This window comes from Podarcis tiliguerta (assembly GCF_965153285.1).
Source record: "Podarcis tiliguerta genome assembly, chromosome: 6".
Taxonomy (NCBI): domain Eukaryota; kingdom Metazoa; phylum Chordata; class Lepidosauria; order Squamata; family Lacertidae; genus Podarcis; species Podarcis tiliguerta.
In genome coordinates this window covers 44,045,648-44,072,858 of record NC_139539.1, presented here as the reverse complement: position 1 = coordinate 44,072,858, position 27,211 = coordinate 44,045,648, and the positions used below count along the sequence as shown (strand labels likewise).

At 43.1% G+C, this 27,211-nt stretch overlaps 1 protein-coding gene across 7 annotated transcripts; it reads left to right on the top strand.

The window, feature by feature from the left end:
* The first annotated feature begins 1,833 nt into the window (after positions 1 to 1,833).
* On the top strand, positions 1,834 to 26,064 carry HMGA1 (high mobility group AT-hook 1). Of its 7 annotated transcripts, XM_083445994.1 has the most exons (6): positions 1,877 to 2,300; positions 3,084 to 3,170; positions 11,451 to 11,559; positions 14,717 to 14,800; positions 18,970 to 19,020; positions 23,531 to 26,064. In XM_083445994.1, exons 3-6 carry the CDS (start codon positions 11,452 to 11,454, stop codon positions 23,585 to 23,587), a joined length of 300 nt encoding a protein of 99 aa, XP_083302120.1. In that variant the 5' UTR covers positions 1,877 to 2,300; positions 3,084 to 3,170; position 11,451; the 3' UTR covers positions 23,588 to 26,064. The 7 variants fall into 7 exon arrangements, with proteins under 7 accessions (XP_083302125.1, XP_083302120.1, XP_083302122.1 ...); XM_083445999.1 differs by lacking the exon at positions 3,084 to 3,170 and having other exon boundaries at positions 1,834 to 2,300; XM_083445996.1 differs by lacking the exons at positions 1,877 to 2,300; positions 3,084 to 3,170 and adding an exon at positions 2,747 to 2,873.
* Positions 26,065 to 27,211: the final 1,147 nt, after the last annotated feature.

Sequence of the window (27,211 nt, the reverse complement as noted above, 5' to 3'; positions counted from 1 at the left end):
TGCTGTAAGAAAGACCTGTCAAAGTACGGCAAGGGATGTTTTGCACATTTCTTTGAAGGAGGGAAAACGAACACATCAGTTTTAATGTTAAAAGAGAGTTGACCTTGTTGTTCCATATACACTTTTATACAAAGTGCAAAACCACTACTGTAAGGTACAACTTTTAAGGCTATAAATTTATAATCAGACTTTCGGCCAGTGTACATGGTACATCCAAGTTGCCCTGTTTAAATCATTCCTCCATCAGATTCATAGCTCTAAAAATCCCATCCCTTCTTAGCAGATTTATTATGCAAGTATAGCAACATAGTATAATATAGTAACACAGGTGAAAAAACACAGATTTGTTTACAATCATTCTACACAGCACGGGTTATTGTTCTGTGGAGAGATAACTGGTCACATGGAATTGACTTCTCTTAACCTCCAGCTGCTAAAATCACATTAAGAGACTTTAAAAATGCATCAAATACTTCCACAATATTATTTTTCCATGGAAACAATTTCTACTAATACCACTAGAATGAACAAATATAAAAGGAAACAATGCAGAAAAGAAGGTGCGCTCGTAAAATCACCTAAAGGAATTCTCACCTTCATAGGTTGCAGTCTTAAGTACATTTATCTGGCAGCAAACCATATTAAAACATATGAGGTTTACTTAAAGTACACAGGCATAGGCTTGTGATGTAAATATGACCACCCAGTCCTAATTATGCTTATTCAAAAGAAATCCCATTGATTTCAATAAGACTGACTACTGCATGCGTTCTCTTACTAGGAATTAAGTCTCATTCCATTAAGTCGAAATTGCTTTCAAGAACATAGGTAAAGGGCCCGATTCTATGTATGCTCACTAATTTATAATAACTTGGAAGTCAGAGAGCCTATTCACACGAACCTTTATGTGCCACTCCAATTGAATTCAATGGAACTTATGTGCAAGTAAACAATTTTGGCTATAGGTGTCATGTTTGTGTCCAGATATAATTTAGGAATAATTATCAAACAGCCAGTAAAAGTCTGTTTAAATTTACGTATCAAGGACTTGGTCCAGCCAAAACTAAGCACTTTTAAGTCCCATGTTTGTTAGGCCCATATAGGATGAAGTTGGCTACTGGTTCCCACTTCCAAATTCCTTATTCACAACAAAGCCATATCAGAACCTGAATAAGGAACTCGAGTTCATATGCCCCTTCACCCCAATGTAACCTTAATTAAATGTACAGCACACTTTCAACCTTCAACAGCCCTGGGCCAAAACTGCAAATTTACAGTTCCCTGACAAGAAGGATTGATTGTTAAACCACTCTGAGAATTGCAGCTCTGCGAGGGGAACAAGTCTCCTAATGCTGCTCAGCACCTTTAAGAAACTACATTTCCCAGGATTCTTTGAGGAAAGCCATGCTGACTGTTTAAAGTGGTATGATACTGCTTTAAATGCCTGGTGCAGATGAGGCCTAAGCTTTGGAGAAAACCAAATCATACCCATCCCACGTCATCAAATCATCCTCCACTGGGAATTAGCAGCCTACCTCAGCCTCACGAGAGTGGCTGTTGCTGCTTCTTTAAATAAATAAATAGAAGCCCTAACGCTGGGAGCTTTCTCCTGTTTTAAAAAGTTTTGGAAGCGAATGCCTGCGTATTTCTTGCTCAGCTCATCGGGTGAGGCTGTCGTGATTCTGCCATTGTTTCCCCCCTTTTGTTCTTGACAGTTTGCGGCTCCTGCAGCCACCTTTCTTTCCAGCACTTGCTTCTAACTGGAGCAGTCCTTTTAAATCACCCTTGCTGCTTTCTTTACATTTCCTCCACCCACAGGTGATGATGCAGTCTCCGAGTGGCTCCGCCCCCTCCCCTTTACCCTCTCTCTCTTCTCTCTCTCTCTCCTCTCTTCTCTCTCTCCTCTTCCATTGGAAGGGCTAAGCTCCCCTTAGCCAGCCTGCCCTTATTTAATTTGGAGTGTGATTTTGCTATTTTTAGCTTCTGGATTCTCTCCAGTGAGACTTAGAGGGGTATTTTTCTCCCCCTCCCCTTCCTTTTTTCATTTTTTTTTTAAATTCTGCAAATGATTTTGACCCAGCTTCCTTCCTCTTAGAACAATTTTTTTTTATTTATATAAATAAGAGGGGGCCTGTCTGCTCTCGTGCTCTCTCTCTTTATCTCCCCCCCCCCGTGCGAGTCTCTCTGCCTTCTGCTTCAGATCTGCATTTGCAACCATCAGCAGCCAGAAGGGGGGTTTATTTTAATTTCATCACAACACACAAGGAAAAACACACACAGATTCGCGAATAAGAGCAATTGTAAGTTTCTGATTTCTAAAGGGGGAAGAAAAGTTTGCATTTATTTTATTAGCATTTGCAAAAATTTTAACTGCGTTTTGCAAAGTCATTTTTAATTTACAAAAAAAAAAAAATGAAAAATGTGTGTGCTCGGAATTTGCAATAGGAAGCAAGTAAGGCATGCGGAATAATGCACCCTCCTGCCTTTTATTCTCATCGTGCATTGCGAGTGGAGGAGGGATATGTAAGTAGTGGGGGGATTCTTGGCAAAGCTTGCTGGGTTGGGAGAGGCAAAGTGGCCTTGTCTTTTTGAGATGGCGGGGTGCGATTCTGCGAAGCACTCCTGGCTTTAATACGAAATCCCAGGGCACTTGGTTCTGTTTTCTTTCGGGGGTGGGTGGCTTGACGCGGGTCTCGGTGTGATGGATGGGGTTTCTCCCGTCTCCCCCACCCCCCACCCCGGCTCAGTGCGGAAAGAGAGGAGGTGAAGGTTGGAAATGCTTTGCCTGGAAGGTTGCGCTCGGCTCCGGGTTGTCTCTCCCAACTTGCTCGCTTCTGCAAGGCTCCGCTCCGCTGTGGCGGCTGGTGTTTCAGGTTGCCCTGCCCCCCTCCTCTTTCTCGCACGCGGGGCTGTTTCGTTTTCAAATCGCGCGACACTACTTTCCTCCACTTAATAATTTTTCTTTCTTTTCTTGCAATATATTTCTTCCAATAGACATGCAGATCTGGAAATTGTGTGTGTGTGCAAATAGCAGGTAGTGCATTGAGCTAACTAGAAACACCCCCTTCCGCTCTTGTTTAAAGGGGCAGATCCCAGGCTATTCCTTTCCATTTAAAGAGAATCGGGATGATAATCAGAGCGGTAATATTGCAAGTGTCAAAAAACGGCTGGTAGGTTTGATTACGCTTTCTGCTTGGTGGAGTTGCTTCTCTCTCTCTTTTATAAAAAAAGGCGTTGTACTGTATAGCCTATATAGTTTCCTGGCTTGCATTCCTGAGCAACTGGTTTGCTATTGTTGGGTTTCCACGCTTCTCCTGCCCATGAAGTGTGTGTGACTTCAGTTCGGTGCAAGGTGGCACCCGTCTCTCTCTCTCTTTTTTTTAATTGCATGCTCTTGATGTATCTGCCTATCTTAGTCGGTGGATTGCTCACTTAGGAAATACTTGGGAAAGTAGAATTTTAAAAATGCGCCCAGTATTAAAGCGGTGTGACCGGCCGGCTTCATACTGCTGCTTGGCTAACTCGTAGTTCAAGTGAGGCTAAACCGTGGGGAGGGGGCAGTGGAGAGAGAGGAAAGTTCAGCATTGCATCTAACTCTAGGAGATTTTGTGGGTGCTCCCCCCTCAACTATCCTTTCACTTTGTTTTAATACATGTTTGATATCAGTAACGGGGGTGGAGGAGCCGTGACTGTTGAGGCTCAGCCTCCCTCTCCCTTTCCTGCCCTAGAATGCCTCCTGCACAGTTTAAAGGAATTCTTTACCCGATGCTTCCTTTTTGACGAGGGGGACCACCTATGGAATCTAGGCTTCCTGGGGCTGGATTTATGATCTCTGCAGGACGCCTAAAGTCTCGGGTTGTTACCCTTTCTGTATGGCTTCCAACTCCTCCTCACCACCCCTTATCACTTCCTTTTATTGTGCTAGTTTTAAAGCAGAGTAAGTTGCTTTGCTTTTGAAAGCCCATCATCCGGGGCTTCAAAGAATCCCCTTGGAAAACCTCCTGCCCTCCTCAATCAAACAGGCTCTTCAAGTTCTCGGTTTTTGTTGTCCTGTGTGTGTGTGTTGTAAGAAACGGATCCATCCCTTAGGAGATGTCCCCGGGACGCCACGCTGTTTGGAATCGGGCCAGCCATCTTGGGCTTGAAGAGTTCTGGGTTTAAGCAACCATTTGCCTTTCAAAACTTATTTTGGCTGTTAAGCAGACAGGAGCAAAGTAGTTAATGGCGCAAGTGAACTATTACCACATCCAGGGGGCGTGGGAACCTGGGAGTGGAATCGGCAGGTTTGTGTGTTGGAAGAACAACAGAGGATTGTTGTTCCTTAGGGTGGCAGGTTGTGGCTGCTGCTGGCATTTTAACTTCCTTTGGAGCGGAGGTGGCTCTCTCTGGCCTCCAGGGATGCAGAGATTTGTGGATAAGAGGATGATGTGACCTGGCACTAGCGCCTTCTTTGTCTTTTTTTAAAGGGGCAAATTTATAAAAGAAACGTAATCCTAAATTTGGTGGGAGGCATGTTGACAGCAGTCCATGTGGAAAACAGTTCTGAGAGGTATGCGGTTTGGTGTGGTCCCAAAGGCAACTCTATTTGTGGGGTGCCGTTAATAAAGAATTGGCATATTGGTATTGTAGTGCAGAAATAAATTTAAAAAGTCATTGTACCAAGGCATATAATCGTAGAATCAGAAGGGACCACAAGGGGCATCTAGTCCAACCCCCTGCAATGAAGGAATCTTTTGCCCAGCGTGGGTCTCAAGACCACGTCTCTGAGATTAAATGTCCCATGTTATACCAATTGAGCCACCCCAGTCTTACTAATCCAGTTGTTAGTCCATACCCCATGGACAATTGTGGTTGTTGAGACACCAAGTGTGATGTAGATCCACTAAGGTAGAAACTAGAGAGCTTACTGTCCTGTTTCTGATATATCATCCAGTTGCCTCTAGAACTTTCTGTTTCCTGACTTTAAATGAGTCGTTTCTTACTCTACTAGAGAATTACGTATATGAAACAAATGGGAATATCACTAGCTTTTGCAGTTCAACTCAATAACTCTGATTTGAGCTTGTCATGCTAGAAATCTGGATAACACTTCTTACTTGCAGTTATTTGTACCAGCTTATTTTAACTGATTAACTGACAATATTGCGGGGCAGTGAAGTTGTAGTTCTACCTGAATCACATGGGCACTAGACAGACATATACACAAACAAATGGATCCTCTGCAAATGAAATTACCATCAGAGTTGCATACCCTCCAACATTTCCCCAATGAAAATAGGGACATCCCATTTCATAATGATAATTATACTATTTGGCTTCTCTAAATCAGCCCCTGGAAAATAGGGACACTTGGAGGGTCTGGAGTTCTTATTACTTGTGCGTGTACTTTGATCATTTCAGGAAATTTGATACTGTGATCGCAAGAGACAAGGCCTTTTCTGTGGTGGTAGCGTGACACTAGAACGCTCTCCCAATTACATTTATTTTTCTGTTGACAAATATGTTATTTGGATTTATAAAATATTAAAAGCCAATTATGATAGTTGTAATAAATATAGTTATGTTCTCATTAAGAACTGACAAAATCTTCAGACCACATACTCCTTACAGGAGAGGTTCACAAAAGACCAGAGTTTATTTCTTGGATAAACTTCATCACTGTATTTCTATGTCCAGCTTGTATGCCCCATATATCTTGTTACAGTGGTACCTTGGTTCTCAAATGCCTTGGTACTCAAACAACTTGGAACCCAAACACTGCAAAGCCAGAAGTGTCCCAGTTTGCAAAGTTTTTTTTGGAAGCCGAACATGCTCCGTTTTGAGTGTTATGCTTCCAATTTGAGTGCCACACTTCCGTTTTGAGTGTTACGCTGAGGTCTGTCTGTTTTTGCTATTTATTTTGCGTATTTGTTTTTGCAGCTTTTTTGTTTTGTTTTTGTGACTGTGGAACCAAGTTCAGCTACTGATTGTGTGACTGCAGTACATTGTTTATTGCTTTGCTTTCATTTTATGGATCAATGGTCTCGTTATATAGTAAAATTCACGTTAAATTGCTGTTTTGGGGGTTGTTTTTAAAAGTCTGGAATGGATTCATCCATTTTGCATTATTTTCTATGGGAAAGCGTGCCTTGGTTTTGGAACGGACTTCCAGAACAGATTAAGTTTGAGAACCAAGGTACCACTGTAGTTGTCCTGATTCCCCCCACTCCACTCTCCAATCTGCACTTCTATTCAAAATACATGTAATGTCAAGACACTGTAGCTGCATACTTCAGTTTTGTGAGAGTCTCTTCTTCTGTACTAGGAAGGGAATCTTTGTGGGCAGTGGATAGAGGATCAGGGCTGAGTGTTGCAGCAAAAAGAGACCATATTTGCCCAGTCTTCTACAAGAGTTTCCCACTGTGGAGAAACCTATTTTATAGGACCAGCAACATTCTGCACTTACGGCTGCTCACCCTGCAAGGAAGGTGTGCAATTTTCCTCAAAGATGTATATTGATGCTTCCAGAATGTGATCTGATGGCAGTGGTTTAGTCTCTGATGAGCAGATCTATTAATCTGCACTGAAACCCGTAACACTGCAATGTTCTTGACATATTTGAGTTTCTGAAAGCAAATACTTTAGGTGCAACCCTGAACTAGCTTACTCAAAAGTGTCCCACTAATTTCAGTAGAACTTACTCCATCATAAGGTTTCATAGAATTGCAGTCATAAAGTGCCTTTTAAATATTTAAAGTTTTAAAAGAGTGTTTATATGAGTCTGTTGCTTTTTGTTAAAAAAAACAAAAACCCCACACACAACAATCTTGAGGATGTTTTTAAACTCATGAGTCACTTCCATAGCTGAACATGAGTCAATTTACATATTTGTAAAAAGGCTATGTGTTCAATGTTTGTGTGTTTGTCAAGGGTAGATTTTTATTTTTAAACATTATTCCTAGAAATATCTACATCCTGCAAGCTGCCAATTCCAAGTCCTGAAATAACACTTAGCAGCCTTGTAAAAGCCCTTATAATGGACAGATTAGGATTTTTCTGCAGTTTAAAAATAAATGTAACGTTGGTCAGAAAACGGACCTCTGTCAACGTTTTAGTTTACAAGGTGTGAGGATGGTTTCATTAACATAACCTTAGCCTTAACATAGTTGGAGCCTTTTTATCTGCTTGCTATACACTTGGGAATAAGAGTCAAAATGTAAAAATTGGTCTTCAATAGACAGCTACAGGTGGAGTTTGGAAAGTGCAATACAGCTTTGAATGAATGAATGGCAATACAGTGGTACCTCGGTTTACGAACTTAATCCGTTCCGGAAGTCCATTCTTAAACCAAAACGGTTCTTAAACCGAGGCACACTTTCCCTAATGAGGCCTCCCGCAGCCAGTGTCCTTCCACCATTCGGATTCCACTTTAGACGGAGGTAAAGTTCTCAAACCAAGACACACTTTCCAGATTTGTGGAGTTTGTAAACCAAATCATTCTTAAACTGGACTGTTCTTAAACCGAGGTACCACTGTACAGCTTTACCTGGGTTTGTGAATCCTGTTCAAAAGTTCATAAATAGTCACATTCTTTAAACCTTCACAAGGAGAACCCTAAGAAGTCCATCTCATGTTGCCCTTGCCGTAGACTAAGCATCAACTGGAGACATAAACTCTGATTTATGTAAGGCAGGGACAGGGAGCCTGTGGCCCTCTAGATAACAAGTCCCATCAACCCCAACCAGCTTGGCCAGTGGTCAGGGCTGGCAGCAGTTGTAGTCCAACAGCATCTGCAGGGCCACGGGTTCCATTTCTCTAGTGTAAGGCATTTTTTATTATATGACTTGAGTTCTTTACATGTTTGCTGTAGCAATAAAAGGAGGTGATACACAACACAGCCTTTGTTTGGCACAGCCGAGTTTATGTGTTCCTTTGTGGCTGGATCTCGGGTCTGGCCCAGCCCTTTCCTGCAGTTGCTATAAATCTCTCGCCCCCTATAAATCTTTTACCACTGCATACCAAGAGCCCTAACTCTCCTTGGTCATCACAGCCCTCTCATCTGGTTTGGGTTTCCTCTGCTATAGCAGAATATTCCTATAAGGCTTTTCTAGTAAGATGATGGAGGATGCCATTCTGAACTGCTGCCCCCTCAATGTTTTTCTCCTTTCTTCTTAGAATCTGTATGCCTGCATCTAGATAAGCACATCTGTGCTCAAAATGTGTACAAATGCTGGGAATTTCTCTATGCTATTAGAATAGAGAATATAATGCTGTTCTATCTATTCTGGTCCATAGAAGAATTCCATGTTTACTCTTTTTGTTGTTGTTCAGGTACTGCACTTCAGTTGCCCAGAAACCACCTCTGGCTAATGAGATTGTCCAGCCAGCCAAGTACTAAATGTGAAGTTGGGGATGCCAGTCTTCTAGAACTGGAAGCAGGGTGGTGCTTCCTCCAGTAGCATTTCAGATTGGTGCAGTGGTATTTGTTGTGTGGGAGTTGCTATGTAGTGACTCCCTGGTCCAAGGGGTCACCATAGTAACTGCTAGGCAGGTAGTCAATATTTCTGTGGCCCTATTTGTGTTCCCTGTTTGATCCTGACTGCTCTTGAGGTGAGGGGGAGGTAGTTGATGGGGAAAGAGTGCTTAAGGGCCAAATGACACAAAAGCCTATGACTAGATCTGTATCCTGACACATTCATTGTTATCATAAATCGGAGGCTATGAGTGGAGCACTTGGGGGACTAGGGTTTAAATCTTTTCCCCAATAAATATCTTTTCTTCCCTACCCCAAGCTGTTAGCTCTACAGCACACAAAAAAGTAATCTCATGATAATTTCCTCTTCTCATTCCTTCCAGGGGCACAATAAACTCTGTATGACTCCTGCCCCACCCAGAGCAAGGTGGTGTTGCCATGGTGATAGTGGGCACAGTGTATGCATGGGTTCTGGCCTTCAAGAGAAAAATAAGCCTAGGCTAGTTCAAAATAGCAGCCCTGCCTTGTGCCTGACTCTTCCTTTAATTTTATTAGGACCGTCTAACAGTAGGCTTGAAAAGGGGACACTCATCAATTCCTTCTCACCCCCCTCCCTCATTAGTACCAGTTGTTCCCCGAGATCATCAGTAAAAAGTGTTCCTAATCTTAATCTAAAAGGCACAAACATGGGTGCAGAACTGACCTCCAGTTTAGAGCACTTCCTTACTGTGACAAGCAATTCCAAACCTGAGTTCTTCCTTTGAAACAAGGGGTTTTGCTGCATTAGGGTGCGTTATGTAGAGGTGAGTCTTGCATTACATCAGAGGTTGGGAACATGGGGGCCTCCAGATATTGTTGAGGCTCCAGCCAGTCTGGCCAATTGTTAGGGTTATTATGGGGGTTGCAGTCCGTCAACATCTGGAGGCACACAGGTTCCCCATCACTGCTTTGTAAAGAAACTAAGAAGCTGAATACAGAGAAGGGTCATTGTTCCAAAGAGCGTTGTGAGTCCCCATCATAATTGCCTGCTTCCACAATATTTACTGGTATTACTCATGGGAGCCCATTGTTCCAGTGTAAAACAATGGTGGTAAGGAAGGAGGCACAGACTGCTGAGGGAAGCTGTGAAGGTAGTGTTGTGACCATGAAACTTGAGATTATCATTTTGATGGCTGGAGTGTCAGTGGTTGCTTTCTCAAGATACCATGAGCTATTAGTCATAATAATTATATTTGTGGGCCAAGATGGAAGGATGAATGCACATAACTCAAACGATTCTGTGGATCCCTTCTGCATGAACTGAACAAGGAATTTTGACATCTTGTAACCTCATATTTTCTTTTTAGCCCACTCTTAGCCTTTTTCTCTGCTCCTTACAGTGTATTCTCTCCTTTCTATTCCCAGATCTATTTAACTTCCTCTTTTCTACCTATCCTATCACTTTTTCTTATTTTTTTACACTACCACAGGTCTCTCTATATCCCTATCTACCCCTGCTTTCTTCCTTTAGACTTCAAGTGCTTTTCTGCTCTGTCTTCTACTGAACTTTACAGCTGCCCCTAAGTAATTCAATCCTCCAGTCCAGATGTTTCCACTGGTAGCAAACCCAGGTTTACAGTCAAGGGAGTTGTAACCAGTCCTGGATCTCGTATATAGTGGTATGGTGTGTTTGCAGACATGTTCGACTACTTCATGCACTACATTTTAAGATGAGTCCCAAGAAATGTAACGTGAACTGCCTCTCTGATGGAGGCAGGCTCTCGATCATGGGAACCTAGCTGCAACTGGTTGGAAAAACAGGACAGTGCTACCATATGCCTTTGAATTAAAGGGAAGGAAAAGTGATTCAAGCATTTCCCCACTCCCTGCTGTTAATGGGCATATGAGAGCCACAGAAGGTGTCACAGAGAGGTGTAAGCAAGTTGCAGACAACTAGAATTCCCTAAGATCCATATCTGTCCATGGGTCTGGAGTCATGCAGGCCTGTTCTAGAGCTCCAGTTTCTTTCTATAAAACATTTGACCCACATATCCAGATTCTGGAGCATGGGAAGCTGCCTTTTACTAAATTAGACCATTGGTTTATCTAGCTCAGGGGACGTGGGTGGCGCTGTGGGTTAAACCACAGAGCCTAGGTCTTGCTGATCAGAAGGTCGGTGGTTCGAATCCCCTTGACGGGTTGAGCTCCCGTTGCTCGGTCCCTGCTCCTGCCAACCTAGCAGTTCGAAAGCACATCAAAGTGTAAGTAGATAAATAGGTACCGCTCCGGTGGGAAGGTAAACGCCGTTTCCGTGTGCTGCTCTGGTTTGCCCGAAGCGGCTTTGTCATGCTGGCCACATGACAGCTGTCTGCGGACAAACGCCGGCTCCCTCGGCCAATAAAGCGAGATGAGCGCCCCAACCCCAGAGTTGGTCACGACTGGACCTAATGGTCAGGAGTCCCTTTACCTTTACCTTTTATCTAGCTCAGTATGATCTGCACTGCCTGGCAGTGGCTCTCCGGAGTTTCAGACAGGAGTTTTCCCCCCAGCCCTACCTAGAAAGGCCAGGGATTTAACTTGAAACCTTTTGCATGCAAGGCATGCACTCTGCTACTGAGCTGCCTTCCTTCCCCAACTTTATCTGATACTGGTGGTCTATCAGATTTTTGATCAGTGTAATAAAAATACTACTTGCTGTTTTACTCATAAAGGGGGGGGGGGACTGTGTTCACATTGTAAAGGCTACACTTAATCTCCTTGAATTTTTCTATACAAGGTCTCAGCTTTGTCAGAGTGCATAGGCTTCAACAGTGGGGCCCTTGCTACTAGATAATGCCAATTTTAATATAAATAACAGCTTGATGATCCTGAGGTGGCCAGTTCGTGTGACAAAATCTACTTTCAGTTGCCAGGCCAATATTTGGAGACTGGATTGGCCCCGAGAGCACAACTGGTCTACATCGTGGGAGTTTTCACCTACTGTAACTTAACTTTTATTTTTATTTCTGCCTTTTAAAAGAATGAAGATGAGTGAATCCAGTGCAAAATCAAGCCAGCCCCTGGCTGCCAAACAGGACAAGGATGTAACTGAGAAGAGAGGGCGAGGGCGGCCCAGGAAGAAGCCTCAGGTTTGTGGAAAGCTTCCCTTCACGTTTTGCAAGCTGTGCTTTATCACTTCTTATTGACTATGGCTAGAAAAAGCTAAAACATGGTAAAAGGGTAATGTGGAGGAGCACTACTACCATGTAAAGGAAAGTTGTTGATACAGTATGAGGCAGGAGATCAATAGGACACCAGCTTTTTATTGTCCTCTGGGGAGAAGGGCAGATTTGCCTGATGTTGGCAATAATCAAAGTAGTGACTTCTCTCCCACCCCCCTCCACCTTGGACATGACTGCCTGAAAGAATCTCACGCTCTGGGGATTCTTTGGTGCTCTGCAATCATCATAATGTTGTCCTCCCTGACCATGCAGTCAAAGACTTCTGAGCCACAAAATGATAGTTGGCCTATCTGCAATTGATATTGCTACCCTTGTGTGCCTTTAGCATCCCAGCAGCCCCCCCCCCCCCCATTTACAGTAACTATTCTGATCCTAGGGAATATTGAGTTTCCCTGTAGAGATGGCTTCAGCCCTGGAGCTCCTCAAGGTGTTGAGTTGCATGATCCCCTGTTATGCGAGTCTTAAAAAGACCAGGTTCTGACTGAAGGAATCTTTCTGCCACAAGCCTTCATCATTTCAGGTCATCATTCTGTGCTTTGCGCTCACTGTCCTCTGTCCCTCTTCGCTTCCTTTTCTGTGGTTTCTTGATGGGTATTGTTGATTGGTGTCAGTGCCGCCTACAGTGGTGTATAAAACCTGCCCCGCAGTACCTTTTTATGCCTGCTTTCTACTGGTGAAAAGGACTATTTTTCTTAGGTTCTAAGAAATATGCCACCTGTATGACTTGTGGTCCTTCCTGTCTCCTCCAAGCTTGTTGTGCTATGTGTGTCAGGTAACTTATCAGTCATTGGAAGTGAGCAAGTTGTCACTCAGTTATGGCACTAACCTTTTCACTGCAGTATGTGTCTAGATGTATAGATGCTTCTAGAATTGGGTTCCATTAGGGCTGGGGTGAGGGATTGTGCCACTCCAGATGGTGCCAGACTCAACTCCCAACAGCATTTTCCAGCATTTCATTTTTTCACTTTGATTTTAGTTGACCTCTTTTAATGGCTAATCCTCCCAAGGCAGCTCACAACGTATTAAAAGAATGTGTTCCAATGTGCCAATGGTCAGGGGTGATGAGAGCTTTAGTCCAACATCTGGAGGGCCACAGGTCCCCTCATCCTTGCATTGGCCCTGTGAGTAACTTTTGTATGTAGCTGGAGTTAAAATAAGACTGGGTTGAAAGAATTGCCAATATTTTCCCATCAGACTGATTATCTGCCACAGGAGCTTAAACATAATTTTGACTTTGAGTGGCGATATTCTTTAACACTAAGTTGATGTCTTCTGGATCCTTCTGTGCGTCTGCTGTTTTCTCCATATTCTAATATATTTATTTTCTGATACATGTGAAATAGAAATCTTTTTGTGGTTTCCTCCATTCTAATATCGGGTCCTGACCTCTGTTACTGTGGGTCATATGTGGAAGAAGTAAAACCAAAACCTAGCTGCTACATCTGGCATTTCTATTAGCTGGTCTGAGGCAGCACTGCCATCTTCCTCCTCCCATCTGCCCAGGGTGGATTTGATTTAGATCAGATTGATTTAAATCACAATTTAAATCACTAGTCAGTAAGACTTGATTTAAATCAATTTTTTACAGAAAGACTCATTCTTGCTTGTATAATCTTAATATTTACAACCAGATGAAGGTTTCATTTTTGGAATAATAAATTTCCAGAGTAGTTTTTACAGTTATATAAAAAATACTGATTTGGTTATATTACTAGAAATACATAGACAGATAATTATGAAATTATTGTGAGGTTTAATAAGTTAAGTGTTTATTTTTTGACAACTTTCCTGCTGTGTTTTGTTGGAAGGAGAAAAATAATCATTTCCTTAATAACAATTTATTTAAGTAAAACGATAACATTATAACATATGTATCCATGTTTGTTAACTGATGTGGTTAAACAATTAAAAAAAAAAAAAACTTAGCCCGAGTTTTAGCACATAGGAAAAACTTAAAACAAATCCTTAGTTCCTGTTGAATAGCCCTTGGACTATAATGTAACTTAAAGATTTTTTCTTCCAAAAGCATTTTATTTTAAAAATCCAATGTAAATAAAAAAATTTTGATTTAAATAAAAAACCCCCTTTTTTTAAAAAAAAATTGATTTTTATCCACCCTGCATCTGCCTGAGCTCTCTGAATTGAGACTGTTACTCTTGGGAAGGAGAAGACAGGGCTGGTGGTGTATTACTGATTGGCTATTAGCTGCAGCTATAAATGGAATGTGACGGGGAAATTAAAAACAGTAGCTGTGTGAAGCTTAACTTGACAGAATTGATATAATTCGCAGTATACGAATGAATCTCCAGGTGTCCAGGCTGTGCTTTTGTGCATTGGGGTGGGTGTCTAAAGTAATAAACTCCTGAGTTTACAGAAAAGGTTTTTGTCTGAAGATCTCATGGCCTGTATAGAAAAGCAGCTTGTCTCTTTCTACCCTCTACTACTTCCCATTCAAAAAAGTTCTACCAAGTTGTTGGGGTTTTTTAAGGGGCAATGCCTTCTGTGTCATAAGAGTTACGAAGCTTGTGCATGTGTCTTGTGACCAATTCATCATGCAGTCTGAGTGGATCTTTCACCATGCATTGTGAGAACTCTGAAGAAATACAGGCCCCAGAGCAAACAGCTCTGCAATCGAAGGCTGTGCCTACTGCATTGCAAAGCACCAACTTGGTCGGTGTACAGAGAGGAAAATCTGTGTGTCCTAAGCTACCGAAAGTGTGCAGGCAAGCATCAGCACTGTGCTTCAAGCACTATGGGGCACATTCTTTGCCTAAACCAAGACTGATATGTAGGTATGGCGTTAACACTTTAACGTGAAGCTTTGCATCATTTCCAGCTGTTAAAGATAGGAACTAATACCAGAAATTACTCTGTAGTGATTTTCCATTAGATGTCACACTTGTTTTTAAAAAACACCTTTGCTGTAGTTTTGTGGGATTTTTTACTGCGGTCACTGAAGCTTCTGGGAAGGAATCAGAAGGAACTTAATCTGCCTGGGACGATGTGCAGGCATATCTGCTCTTTATTGGCCGGCTGCTGACCATAATGTTATTTCTTTCTATAGCAAGAACCCACTGAGGCACCAACACCCAAGAGACCACGCGGTAGACCAAAGGGGAGCAAAAATAAGGCCACTTCAAAGGGAAGGGTAGGTATTCTCGAGGCTGGGCAGCAAATTTGAGTTCCTTTCCACCCGCATGTACTCTTTTCTATACTGCTAAACTGAAGATGACTCTTAAGGCTGCATCTGGAGTTCTGCCTGGACACACACGAAAAGAACAAATCCTTTTCCATGGAAGAATGAGCCAGTCACAGGAAGTGTCAGTGGCATACTCCCCATACTCGTTTTATTGAGATACCTTTTATTAGGACCTACTAACAATAGCAAAGTGGTGAGCTGTAGTTCTAATAAAGTTATGCCATTGTTCTCATTCTGGATCCCCCCCCCCCCAAATGGTTTCGTGCTTACTGTCTTTTTGCAGGGGATGTTTTCTAATCTGTTCAGTTTGGGCATTTGAACTAAAATATAATCCCCTGAAGTTTTAAGAGCAAACCAAACTTGTTGGAAGAGGAAAGTTGGGTTCTAAGCCTGGCCCACCTTCCAACACCTAACAAAAGGGAACATTTGCAGGCAGAATCAGAAGTGGAGTACTTACTCCTCTGCAGCTGCCCACTGACTCCTCTGAAGTCCCCCCCCCCAAAAAAAGGTCAGTTTTTAACTCTTCCTGGGGATGGAGGGGGCCTTAATAGAGAAGACTCCGTAGATGCAGGAGTGTTTGAGCATTCAATCCTCCCTTGTAAATGCTTGTCTCTGCAAACATTGAGACTAGAGACCATACATTTGGCCCTGTGTCAGTCTTGAAAACTTAATTTGAAAAAGAGGCCTAGGATGTTGGACTTGTGGGGGAAAGGATGAAGAATACCAGAATCTTGCATACATCCAAATCTCAGCTATTGTGTGCAAAAGCTTTTTGAATTAGCTGAACAGCTGGTGACATTTGTTTGTTGTGACCATTTGTCCTGGCAGCTGGAGTTTGCATGGCTGTAAAGAGCAGAAAGGGATATGCCCCATTCAGTTGTGCAGGAGGAAGATGGGGAAAGCTTATTTTAATGGGAATCGAGGGGTGGGGATGGGTTCTCCCCACACCCCTCGCACCTTGGCCCCAGTTGTTTATGCTGTGTCACAGGAACCTGGCCATCGCATTCTCCATGCTGGTGGAGAGCAAAGTCTTGATGCCATTGGGTTCCATGTGGTTGAAACTGGGAGAGGGGTGAGAAGATAGTAAGTAAATGACCCCACAGTTGGTGGCTTGACAGCTGTTTGTATGTGTATGAAATCCAAAACAGTGGACTCATTCACAAAAGAGCTTATTCTTCCTCCCTCCCCCCTCCTTCCACAAGTAGATACTAAGAAGGATCTTTTTAAGTGTCCAGCTGCTTTTGAGCAGCAGATGCCTGGTCCTGAATTGGCAGCCAGGCTGCAGAGGTTATTTCAGTGGACACCTCAGCTTAACCCAAGCCCTTTCGCCATCTGTTCCAGTGATAAATGCAAAGGGAAGGGAGGATCCAGCAAATGCTGGAAACAGTTGCCCCTGCCTGTTGTGCACCTGACTCCCCACAGCCACTGTGCTCCCTCCTCCCCTCTCACTTGTGGGCTTTGTGAAGGAGACTCTTTCATAGTCAGTTGACTCCAAGTAGGGAGTTAGGGATCTTGCTTCTGCAGCAGCTTGATGCAGCGACATCTCAGTGATTTGATGCAGCTGCTTTTGGTGCTCTTGTTGCTTCCTACTACCACCTCATGTGATGGTACTTGCATTGCTCTGCAGGTACCTAACTCCTTTCAGACCATTCCTTGGGCCTTTTTGGACCTATCGTGGCTGTTGCAGAGATTTGAGCAAAGGCTGCCCTAGTGGCCTTGCTTTAGCACCTGTCCAGACCGCTTCCCCTACAGCTGGTTCTCCTCCTATCGCCGAACCAGAACAGGAAGGATATGTCATGCAAATGATGTACCCAAGAGGTCTCCAAAACAGTCACTCTCCTGTTCTTTAGTCACCCACACTGATCCTGCTAGCTTGGGGACTTTAGGTGTTTGGTGTGCTGAATTGTAATGCTCACCTGTCTACTTTGAATCACACAGCCACAGTTTACCCAACTAGTTAAAAGTGGAACAATAGGGTTAGGCTGTCAGTAGGTTAGGAATGGTTTGGGATGCTGTAACTGATGGTTGGAGAACCTGTGGCCTTCCAGATATTGCTGGACTCCATTAGCCACTGCCAGAATGGTAAGAGATCGGGAATCATTATTTAGGTATGCCACTACTGCGGCCAGTGTTTTCTTAGCCCAAAAATGGAAAACGAGGGAGTTCCCAGAATGGCAACTTAAACTGATGGAATATACGCAGCTTGTAGACCTAACATATAAAATAAGAGGACAAGAAGAACATACGTTTAAAGAAGATTGGAAAATGTTTATTGAATATATGGGGGGGAATTGTGTACACTTGAAAACGGTGGCAGCATTAAGATGAATTCAACAGTGTAAACAAATTTTGATGGATGTAATAATGGAATACGGAATGGTTTAATTATGTAAAATATGCAGGGATTTATGATATGCAAAATGAACCATGGAAAGAGAAGAAGGGAAGTTATTGATATTTTAAGGTTGTTTAAATGAATATTCTAAAATGTAAAACAGAAAATGTAATAAAAATTATATATAAAAAGGGGAATCATGGGAGTTGTAGCCCAACAACATCTGGAAAGTCAGAGGTTCTCCCTCACTGTTGTAGCTGGGAACCATCTGTCAAAATGTCAGTCCAAGATGATAGGGATCAAACGTCAGTCTTCTTCATTGGCCCCTTAAAGGTTTTGTGTATAATAAGCACCAATAAAAGATATTCAGAGAAAAAAGATACTTCCCCAAATTTCCAAGAATGGGGTGTGTGTATGTTTTGGTTTTAAACCTGTTTTGAAAACACGCGACTCATATCCTGCATGCTTCTGAGTCATGGGGCTGGAGCCCAGATGGCTCCTTTTGGAAATGGCTGTGATGGTAAGGGATGACAAGGGATGGACTTGTGGCACTGACCCCAAAAGGAAAAGCCAAGAGACAACTGCCAGCCCCAACTCTTCAAGCCCTCATGAGTCACATCCTCTGATTGTGAGATTAACTTAGAATTCATGAGATTTTGCGTGTTTGTAATATCTCCTTTTTGAGTACATTTGAAGAGTCTTGTTTTTTATTTTCCTTGGCAGCTGTGAAGGTCGCCAAATGTGCAGTGTGTGTGTGTACACCAGTCTTTCCCAACCAGGTGCCCATCAGATGTTTGGGACTACAACCCCCATCAGCCTCGGTCAGCGTGGCTAGTGGTTAGGGTTGATGCGAATTATAATCCCCACATCTTTAGGGCACCAGGTTGGGGGAGGCTGGTATATAAAGAGACACTGCCAGGGCCCCCAAACCAGGTGCCGCCTTCTCCCCCACTCTAGTCTGGTCACAGTGTCCACCACCCACCTTCTCCACTCACAGTTCAACTGTACAAGGTGATTTTTTAGAGGATTCTCCACTTAAATCAGAATTGGACTATATGACCCTCTTTCTCGAAGTTGGAGAATCCCTTTGGTTGCTTCTTAACATTTGCATTGTATACCTTCTGAAAATTTAAAAAAGGTTTTAAAAATAATAATAAAAGAAAGAACAACAAAGAATCGGACTATATAACCACCCTTATATTCTAGAGCAGGGATTGGAAACTTGGAGAGCCAGTATGGTGTAGTGGTTAAGAGCGGTGGACTCGTAATCTGGTGAACTGGGTTCGCGTCTCTGCTCCTCCACATGCAGCTGCTGGGTGACCTTGGGCTAGTCACACTTCTCTGAAGTCTCTCAGCCCCACTCACCTCACAGAGTGTTTGTTGTGGAGGAGGAAGGGAAAGGAGAATGGTAGCCGCTTTGAGACTCCTTCGGGTAGTGATAAAGCGGGATATCAAATCCAAACTCTTCTTCTCTTCTTCTTGAGGCCCTCCAGAAGTTCAACTACAACATTCAACCCTGGGCAACATGGTCATTGGTCTGGATGATGGGAATTATAGTTCAACAGCATTCGGGGGATTAGAGGTTCCTTGTCCCTGTTTTAGAGCAAAAGGCTTCCTCTCTGAGGAATACCAGCTGTTAACATGAAACCTGCACTGCTGTTGGTATTTAAGAAAGAAGCAAAAGATCCCAAGACTGAAACAATGGTCTGAAATAGGCCTGAGTGTCTGGCAAAGGGTTGTTATGTTATCTTAAAGCTTTCCTCTTTCTATTCTGTCTGCCCAGAAAGCTGCTGTGACACCTGGGAGGAAACCTCGAGGCCGGCCCAAAAAATCAGTAAGTTTTTGTTTCTTTTCAAGAGAAATAACACTTCTACTGGAAGAAATGGCTTGTACTTTTTTGTTTCTGTTTTAAGACACTCAAGCCACTGCAGATAGCTAAAGGGTTTGTATCCATAATCTGTTCCTGAATACTGGGTTCTCTAGATAGGGAGATATAGTATATGGAACACCACATGGTTCTGTTAGGTTTCTAATTGGTGCTACCTTTTGCTACTGCTTTTGAACCTTTGGTTCCTTTCACCTTTGAGTGCATGCGCACAGAAATATCCTTACTCCTCTAGAGTACAGTCAGCAGGAGGCTAGTATACTCTTCCTATTTTCCCCAGGAAGTGATGTGTATCTTGCAAACTAGGAAACGGGAAATACTCAATTTCAGCTTAGTTGAAAGCCCAAGTTTAAAAATGCTATGATACAAAGAGGATGCAGCATCCCTGTATTTGAGCTTGTTTGGTGGCCCTCTGAATTCAGAGGCCAAATGGGGTAATATGCAACTGTGTTGTGGATCTGGAAGCCCTGAGAAACTGCAACAGATCCTAGTCTTGCTTGGCAGCTATTTATGCAGCATGGAGGAGCTTGTTGGGACTATATTGGAAGCCCCAAGGGCTGTGCTGCTCGCAGGTATTTCTATCTTTGGTCCCTTGGGGGTTTCTTCATGGCATATTCTATTTTTAAGCAAAGCATCATTTGGGCTTCTTCCTCACACTATGTTTCCATTTTATAAGTATTCCTAGTGTGTTCTCCTTCCTGCCCACAGCTGAGTAAGAGGAAGTGGCTTGTTCTTTATTAGCTGGCATAGATGTGGTGTTACAAGTGTGGCATTTTGCATTCCTGCAGAGTGAGTTTCAGACAGTTTCATATGGCTTTGCTTGTTTTAAGTAACCACTGTATTTTGCCACCAGTAAGGTGTTCTGGACTGTCTTCAAGCATCCACAGACAGAATGAGATTTTCCAATTGCAGTAAACAGTACTACTAGGACCAGTCACTTGCCTGACTTTACTATAACTTCAGGCTGTTCCTCATTTCTGATAATGTTGAAGCTCTGTTTTATGCCTTTCCTATGCTTGACGCTCTGGAAATGAGATGGGACCACTGTAAAATAAAGAAGTGGTTCATATGAACATGGGTGGCTATGCTGAAGTGTACAAATTTATGTGTGCACATGCAAAATCACCTCTGAACTTATACATCTTAGGGATATTGATGTCAGTTGAGACTATAAAGGTGAGAAGTAGAATAATTCACCCCATTGTCTGGATGGGGAACTTCTGGAGTCACACTGAATGCCAGACAGGGACGCCTGTCCTTTTTGCAGTGGGTTCTTGTTGTTTTGTTCGTTTTACTTTGGGGGTAGGGGGTAGAGCAACACTGCTGCCCGGACACAGCTAAACTAAAATAATTTATTTCTCATCTGTTTTCTATGGGTAGCTCTTGCTTCTGTTTTGGGAAAGCAAAGCTGGGTGGACTGTGTGGATCTATCAGTTTAGTGGTTGAGGTATAGATTGTTAAGTATCAGATAGGGGCTAGGGGAGAGATGGAGCTGTGATCTGCTCGAAAGCCTCAATTTAGTATCTTGGGCAGAGGCATTAGGATTGCAGGATGTGTGCCATGAGTCTTTCACTCCCTTTTCTGTAACTGGGATGTTTAAAGACAAAGGAAGGAATACTTGTTTCCCGTTCTGAAGAACCACCTCACTGCAATGGCATAATTAATAAAATGCTTATTAAGCATTTTAAAGCACTTTTTAGCATATTGGCACACGGCAACGTTTTTTCTGCTGCTATTTTTTTTTTTAAGCTTTTAAGTATTCAGAGGCAGGTGTGCCATCGTGTTTCTGAGCGCAGAATGCGCTGCTCTTTCCATCCTACCCCCAGAGCATTAGAAGTAGCTGATGGCGCCGCGACTCAAAACTGTCCCCAGCCACCAAAGTATGAGCTGAATGTAGGGCAACCCTGCCAGAAGCAGCTGACTGGAAACACTCCTAATAGGCAGAGGCAGCCTTCCAAAACATGGAACCAGAATTGCAGCGAGGGTTTTTTGTTTGTTTGTTTGTTCCTGCTTCCAATGCTGCCATAGAACAATACAGACAAAAGCATCTGGCCTTTATAATTTCTCCCCCCCCCCCAAAAAAAAGGCAACAGGAATGGAGACCTTGGATTCTTCTGCTATCGCTAAACTGCAGCATTCTTCTGCCTAAAGTCAACACTGCTGAGATGACTGGGGGTGCCCATGAGCTCAAATCTACAGATGAAATTATAGGCGTTTCTGGATTCCCACGGGCATCTGGTTGGCCACTCTGGGAATCCTAGATTTGATGGACCTTGGCCTGATCCAGCAGATCTCCTCTTACTGTCATGCTCTTCTTGGAAGGGTGGAGGGTCATGGCACATAGGCTTTGAGATTCTTTCTACAACCCTTTGTAGGTGAGAATGAAGCCAACAGGGTAGTTGACAGAGCTACCTAAGAGAAAACCTCTTCTCATATGTACCTGTGCCCGAAGATCTCCCTCCTTGAAATGCCCCCTCATTCTGAAGCATGGTGGGTGGCCACAAAAGAGAGGCTTTTTAGTAGTGGCTCCCCATTTGTGGAATGTTCTCCCTAAAGAAACTTACCCGGCACTCACTACTAAGCTTTTGGAGAACGCCAAGGACCTTCCTCTTATCCCAGGCCTTAGTATTTTAATGGTTCAGCATTAAATTTTAGTCTGTTTTAATCTGATGGTGATTGATTTTGCTTTTGTCTGCCTGATTATGCAGAAGTAGAAGGTGTTTCTTGTTGTGGCTTAGCTAGTTCACACTGGGTTGTGCTGGATGTATATCTCCTAAAGGTTTTTGCATGTCGCTGACAATGCATAATATTTTATTGGGGAGCTGTGTGCTGGGTGTAGCCATTGTGCTGATGATGGCATTGGGTTTCCCCCCACAACTGATGGTGATCTTGCAACTGCAAACCTGAAAAGCCCTATACCTTCTTACCTGGGAGCAAGCCCCATTGTCTCAATGGGGCTTACTTTCAAAAAGACACATAAAGGATTGTTCCAGTTGTCCTTAAAGCTTCTGCATGCTTTTCTATGAAATCAGCTGGCGATGTTAAGTTGCTCTAAATTTTATATTGCAAATGTCCAATGCCTGCATGCAGCCATTCCTGTTCTCTTTAAGCAAGTCTGCCAAACATTTTCTGGTTTTAGGCTAGCAGCCCACTCTCCAAGAAGCAGAGAGAGGTTAAGTAGCATCTGTCATTTCCTCCTTTGCTAAATGAGGTCTCTAGCCCTGGAACTTGCTGTACAGACTTGGCAGGCACATTCCACAGTGGCTTAAATGTATATTTTTATGAATGAAACTTAAGGAAGTGGAGGTTGCTGACTCACACGCACACTCAGCCATGACTCATCTCATTCTGACAACATCGGTCATTTTTTTTTCAAGAGAGCAGGCGGGAAAGACCTCCTTGAAGAAATATGTTCCCTTCAAACACAAACAATTGCTTTTTAGGGTTGGATGGGTGTGGATAGCGGTTCTACGCATTGAGTGGGCAGAAATGGTGGATTTAGTGCGAGTTTGGATTAGATGGCTTTCTTAATGCTTGTGTCCCCCTTGTGGCAGACTGGATATATTGACTAACCACTACATCTGAGGCTCTTCATGCAGAGTTTGTACTATGGTATTGGAGTACATTAACAGCCAGAGGATGAATTTAAATAATGGGGGGGGGGGGAGTTTAATGAGCATTCTGTGCTAGACTCCACTCCAACATTCCTTCCAATACAAGCCTCCTGTTTCTAAATGTGTCTGCTGCTACTGCTGCTTTAGCAGCAAAGGTGGTACGTATTGTACTATGCCATCAATGCTAGCAGGATGGGGATCTCTACAAGTTTCTGCCCATCTTTCTGAAGGACATACTGCAGGTGTTCTTAGGAGCTAGCTGCTCCATGGATTTGAAGGAACAGGAGTGGCACCAGGGAGAAATATAGAGGTCAGCCAGTTGAATACTTGTGCAAGCTCTACTTAAAGGGCTGGAGAAGAACATTTCCCTTGGGAGCATGGCCTTCAGGTTTCCATTTGACCCAGAGTGCAGTAAATTGGCCCTCCGCCTGCTTTTCAATGCCATAGTTCACACCTGGGTTATATAAAGTAGTAATTTTAGTTCTTTAAGGCAGCCTTCTCCAACCTGGTGTCCTCCATATGTTCTTGAACTCCTGTTGGTCCCAGCCATCATGGCCAATGGTTAGGGATAATGGACATTGCTATCTAAAACAGCTGGTTGCAGAAGGCTGCTCCAGAATAAGACTGCGTAGGAGTTTCTCTGATGCAGCCAAATCCTACACATCTTTGACTAGCAAATAGCATGATCTGCATTGGAGGAATTGGCTAGCAGGTGGCCTGATCTCCTGCAGTTCTCTTACACATGCTTTGGTGATGATACAATGCGGATTAGACTTGATCAAAGTACAGTAGACACACACCTCTCCCCAAATGACTCTTCCAATCCTTTTTCTCTCCCTTTACAGGAGAAGGATGAAGAAGAGGTCAACATCTCCCAGGAGTCGTCGGAAGAGGAGCAGTGAAAATAGTCAACTGGTTCTACCTCGCAATTCAGTTTTCCTGTCTCTTGTCAAGTTCTGGGACTGAGGAAGGAACAAAGAATCCTCACCCCTTTCCTGACCCACCTTTCCCAATGTTCTCACAGTCAAAACGGCAACACTGGAGTACAGTGTAAAACAAATCAGCCATCACGTTTGATGTGTCATGTTCAATGGGAGAACCATGTATCTTGTTTTCCCCTCTCATTTGACAGGGTTAAAGTTTTAGCCTACCAGTTCATGTAGTTCTATATTATATTGGTTGTTTGGGGGAGGGTGGGTGTTTTTTGTTTTTGTTTGGGCCTGTCTCTTCAATTACACTCCTTGTAGAGAAAGGAGTATATAAATCTTTATAGTAACCACTTATTCATGTTGAACAGAGTGGGGCAGTCTAGTTTTTCCTTATCAACCCTGATCTCCCCTTGTGCATTGTGTGCATTTTTCTGGAAAGTGAGCATTTTGGAAAGAGCCAAAGCATTGAAATGGAGGCTGATGATAAGTTTTTGCTGTTTTCTGGTTAATGGTTTTTAGAGGATGTTTGCCTGTTTTTATGCTCCGTTTCCTTTGTGTCAATAATAATATGGCTCCTCACAGTAGGCCCCATGCATTCTAGTCAACAGCAATGCAATCTAGCCCCAGTCAGCTGCCTTGGGGCTAAAACAGTTTAGGTTTGCCATAGGCAAGATTAGTTGGGAGGCTTTGTTTGGCTCTCATCTGCCAATGGGAAAGTTCTTTCCAACAGCTGCAAATGTCCCCCTCCAATCTGCTCCTCTTGTAGCCCCAGCTCCTGCTCAGGGGTCTTGCAGATGGAAGCCCACACCCAAAATATTTCCCCCCTTTGTGCTCAGTCATTCTGCACACACAGGACTACTGGATCTTTCTTGAAACCGGAGAAGACTTTGCCAAGACCAAGGAAAACAAGATGGCAGAATCCCCTCTTCCCTGGGTCTCTTTTTGGGTTATTTTCTCCATTGGAAATAGCACAGTTAGTGTGTTTAGTTACAGTTGTCTTTCCACAACATGTTGTCTTTCAAGGTTTTTTCTTTTTCCTTCATTCACAACTACCTCTGGATAATTTTAAGTTTCATTCTCTTAAAACATGGAGTTGCTGCTGTTTTGTTGCTGCTGCTTCTGATGCTGCTGTACCGGTTACAAAGTTTTATTATTCCAACAGGTTCTGTCTGGTTTCTTTCTCTGGAACTGACGTTTTACACTATAGATGATTTAGTTTGAGTTGACTTTCTAAAACGATTGTGCTATTAAAAAGGGAAAAAATACTACATTTGTCAGACTGGTGAGTAATTGGGGAGAGGGGTTCTTTTTTTGCAGACTGGCCTCATTTCCATGAGTTGGCTGCCCATGAAGAATACTGGGTTCCTACCATATTATCCAAAACTGCGAGCTACTTCTGACAAACTGTAGGTATGGGCTTCTTAAGGCCCCCATCCTTGAAGGCTAGAGGAGACTGCATTGGATAGCCTTTAATATTGGTTCAAATTTTAAGAGCGCTTCTGGATGAAGAGCTTGGTGTGCAATTGGTCTTGATCAGTATGCCTGACAGCCAGAAACCAGTTTGCTCAGAGGGTGCCATGTAAATTCCTGTGCTGATTGTTTCTTGTTCAGCTTGGGAAATGAGTGTGATTACCATGGTGGCAGTCCAAATTGGAGGCTGCGCTGCACTCCTGTCCCCAGGACCTAACTTGGTTCTAGAATCTGTTGCTTACATGCATATACTTTGATTTTAATAATGCAGTTGCTCAGAGAAGCTGCTGACTGGATGCATAGCCCATAACCTGACAACATCTTAGTTCAGGGCTTTCTATCCAGGGGGTAGCTTAAGATTGCTGCATAATTCTTTAAAATTGCTGGGTCTTTCCTCTTCCAAGACCAGTAAGTGGCTCTGTCTCTCTTGTGCCCAAATGCTCTAGAAATATGCAGTAATAGCCCTGTTGTTGCTGGAATAGACATCTTTCTAAACTTGGATAACATGATTTGCACAATGCTGGAACAAATCACTTCTTCAATTTCCAGGTTGAGGATTAATGTGGTGCTTAAATTATATGTTAGCATGAAGTTAAGGGGAGAGACTAAACTTCACTGTTTACCATTAACCAGCTACCTGTCCGTTTCAAATTTTTACAAGGTTATAGTTGACGTATCAGGGAAATAGGAAGAAAGGGACAGTCTTTTTTTCTGCCTCTTAAAATGTAAAGAGTTGGTTGGTCCTTTTCCCCTCGCCCTGCTTGATGTTTTCAGCTAATTAAGGCCATGGGTCTGAAGTCAAATGTGAGTTCTGAACTATGATAATGTCTAACTTGCCTCAGCTACTCAAGAACAGACAGCAGAGGGGGAAGGAAGGTGTGAGCAGTGGTTTGTAGGCTGCTATATGAATCTGATCCAATGCTAAAGATTTCTTGATTTCCTATTTGCAGTTTACTTGAATAAAACACTTGATGTTTCAAGCCTTCCCTTTTGTGTTTTGTTTCGGGGGCATCTGTGAATGCTACCTTCTAAGCTGGAGTAGATGAGACCACAGCTTACAGGTTAGCAGTCCTGCAAGCAGCAGGCCAAACCAGGCACCTGAACTTGAATGAGCTTCCCCAAAAGGCACAAAAAGGAATCCTGCCTTGGCACTGCCTCAAATCTGGCTCTTCCTTTTGCTCTGAACCCAAAAGCATTGGGCTGCGTCTTGCTGTTGCGTACTTGGAACCTAAACTAGATTTACATTTTGGCATCACCAAATCTGATATGGCTTTAACAGTGAAATAGCTGGCCTTATTAACTCAAATCAGATACTTCCCTCCTTCCAACAAACTGGTCATAGCTCTCCTGAAAGACTACAATCTTATCTGTGCACACTTATCTGAGACTCAAATCCCACTGAGCTGAATGGGGATTCAGTTATGAACAGAGTTGCTTATGATTGCAGTTCAAGGGCAAACCTAGCTTGGATCTGATTGCTTGTAACTATATGCAGCATCCTTCTTAGACAGATGTAAACACTGCTCATGTATATTTGAAAGGGAGACGTTAATGAAATGTGTGTATGCATATATGTATCTAAGGGCCAAACCAAGAAGGCAAAATGCTCTGAAATAGGTTGCACAAAATTCCTACATAGCAAGAGCAGACTACAAACAAGCAAAGACATAAATGATTTATATGTACACTACCCATTCAAAAGCCATAGACACCCTAGGTAAGTCCTGCCACCTTACTATTCTTAATACATACACCAGTGCAGGCTTCCTCAACCTCGGCCCTCCAGATGTTTTGGGACTACAATTCCCATCATCCCTGACCACTGGTCCTGCTAGCTAGGGATCATGGGAGTTGTAAGCCAAGAACATCTGGAGGGTCGAGTTTGAGGAAGCCTGCACCAGTGTCTAAACAACCATCTCAAGTGGTGAGACACTTGGCCACAACTTCCTGTTGGGTACTGGGCTAAATCTAGCACCTCTGAAGTAACTTGAGAATCTTATAGCCTACCCCTCATGATAGATGGGTCAGCTAACGTCTCCTGCTGATGCTCATGTAGCTAATAAGCCTTCCACATGGTCAGTAACGGCACAAAGCTAAGCTAAATGGGAATTTCATTTCTGTGCACAT

Bases quoted from the DNA above. Each gene is read 5' to 3' on its own strand.
- HMGA1 (XM_083445999.1), top strand. From the start codon at position 11,452: ATGAAGATGAGTGAATCCAGTGCAAAATCAAGCCAGCCCCTGGCTGCC. The intron at 11,560-14,716 runs GTTTGTGGAAAG...TTCTTTCTATAG, and splicing joins GGCCCAGGAAGAAGCCTCAG to CAAGAACCCACTGAGGCACC. The intron at 19,021-23,530 runs GTAAGTTTTTGT...CTCCCTTTACAG, and splicing joins GAGGCCGGCCCAAAAAATCA to GAGAAGGATGAAGAAGAGGT.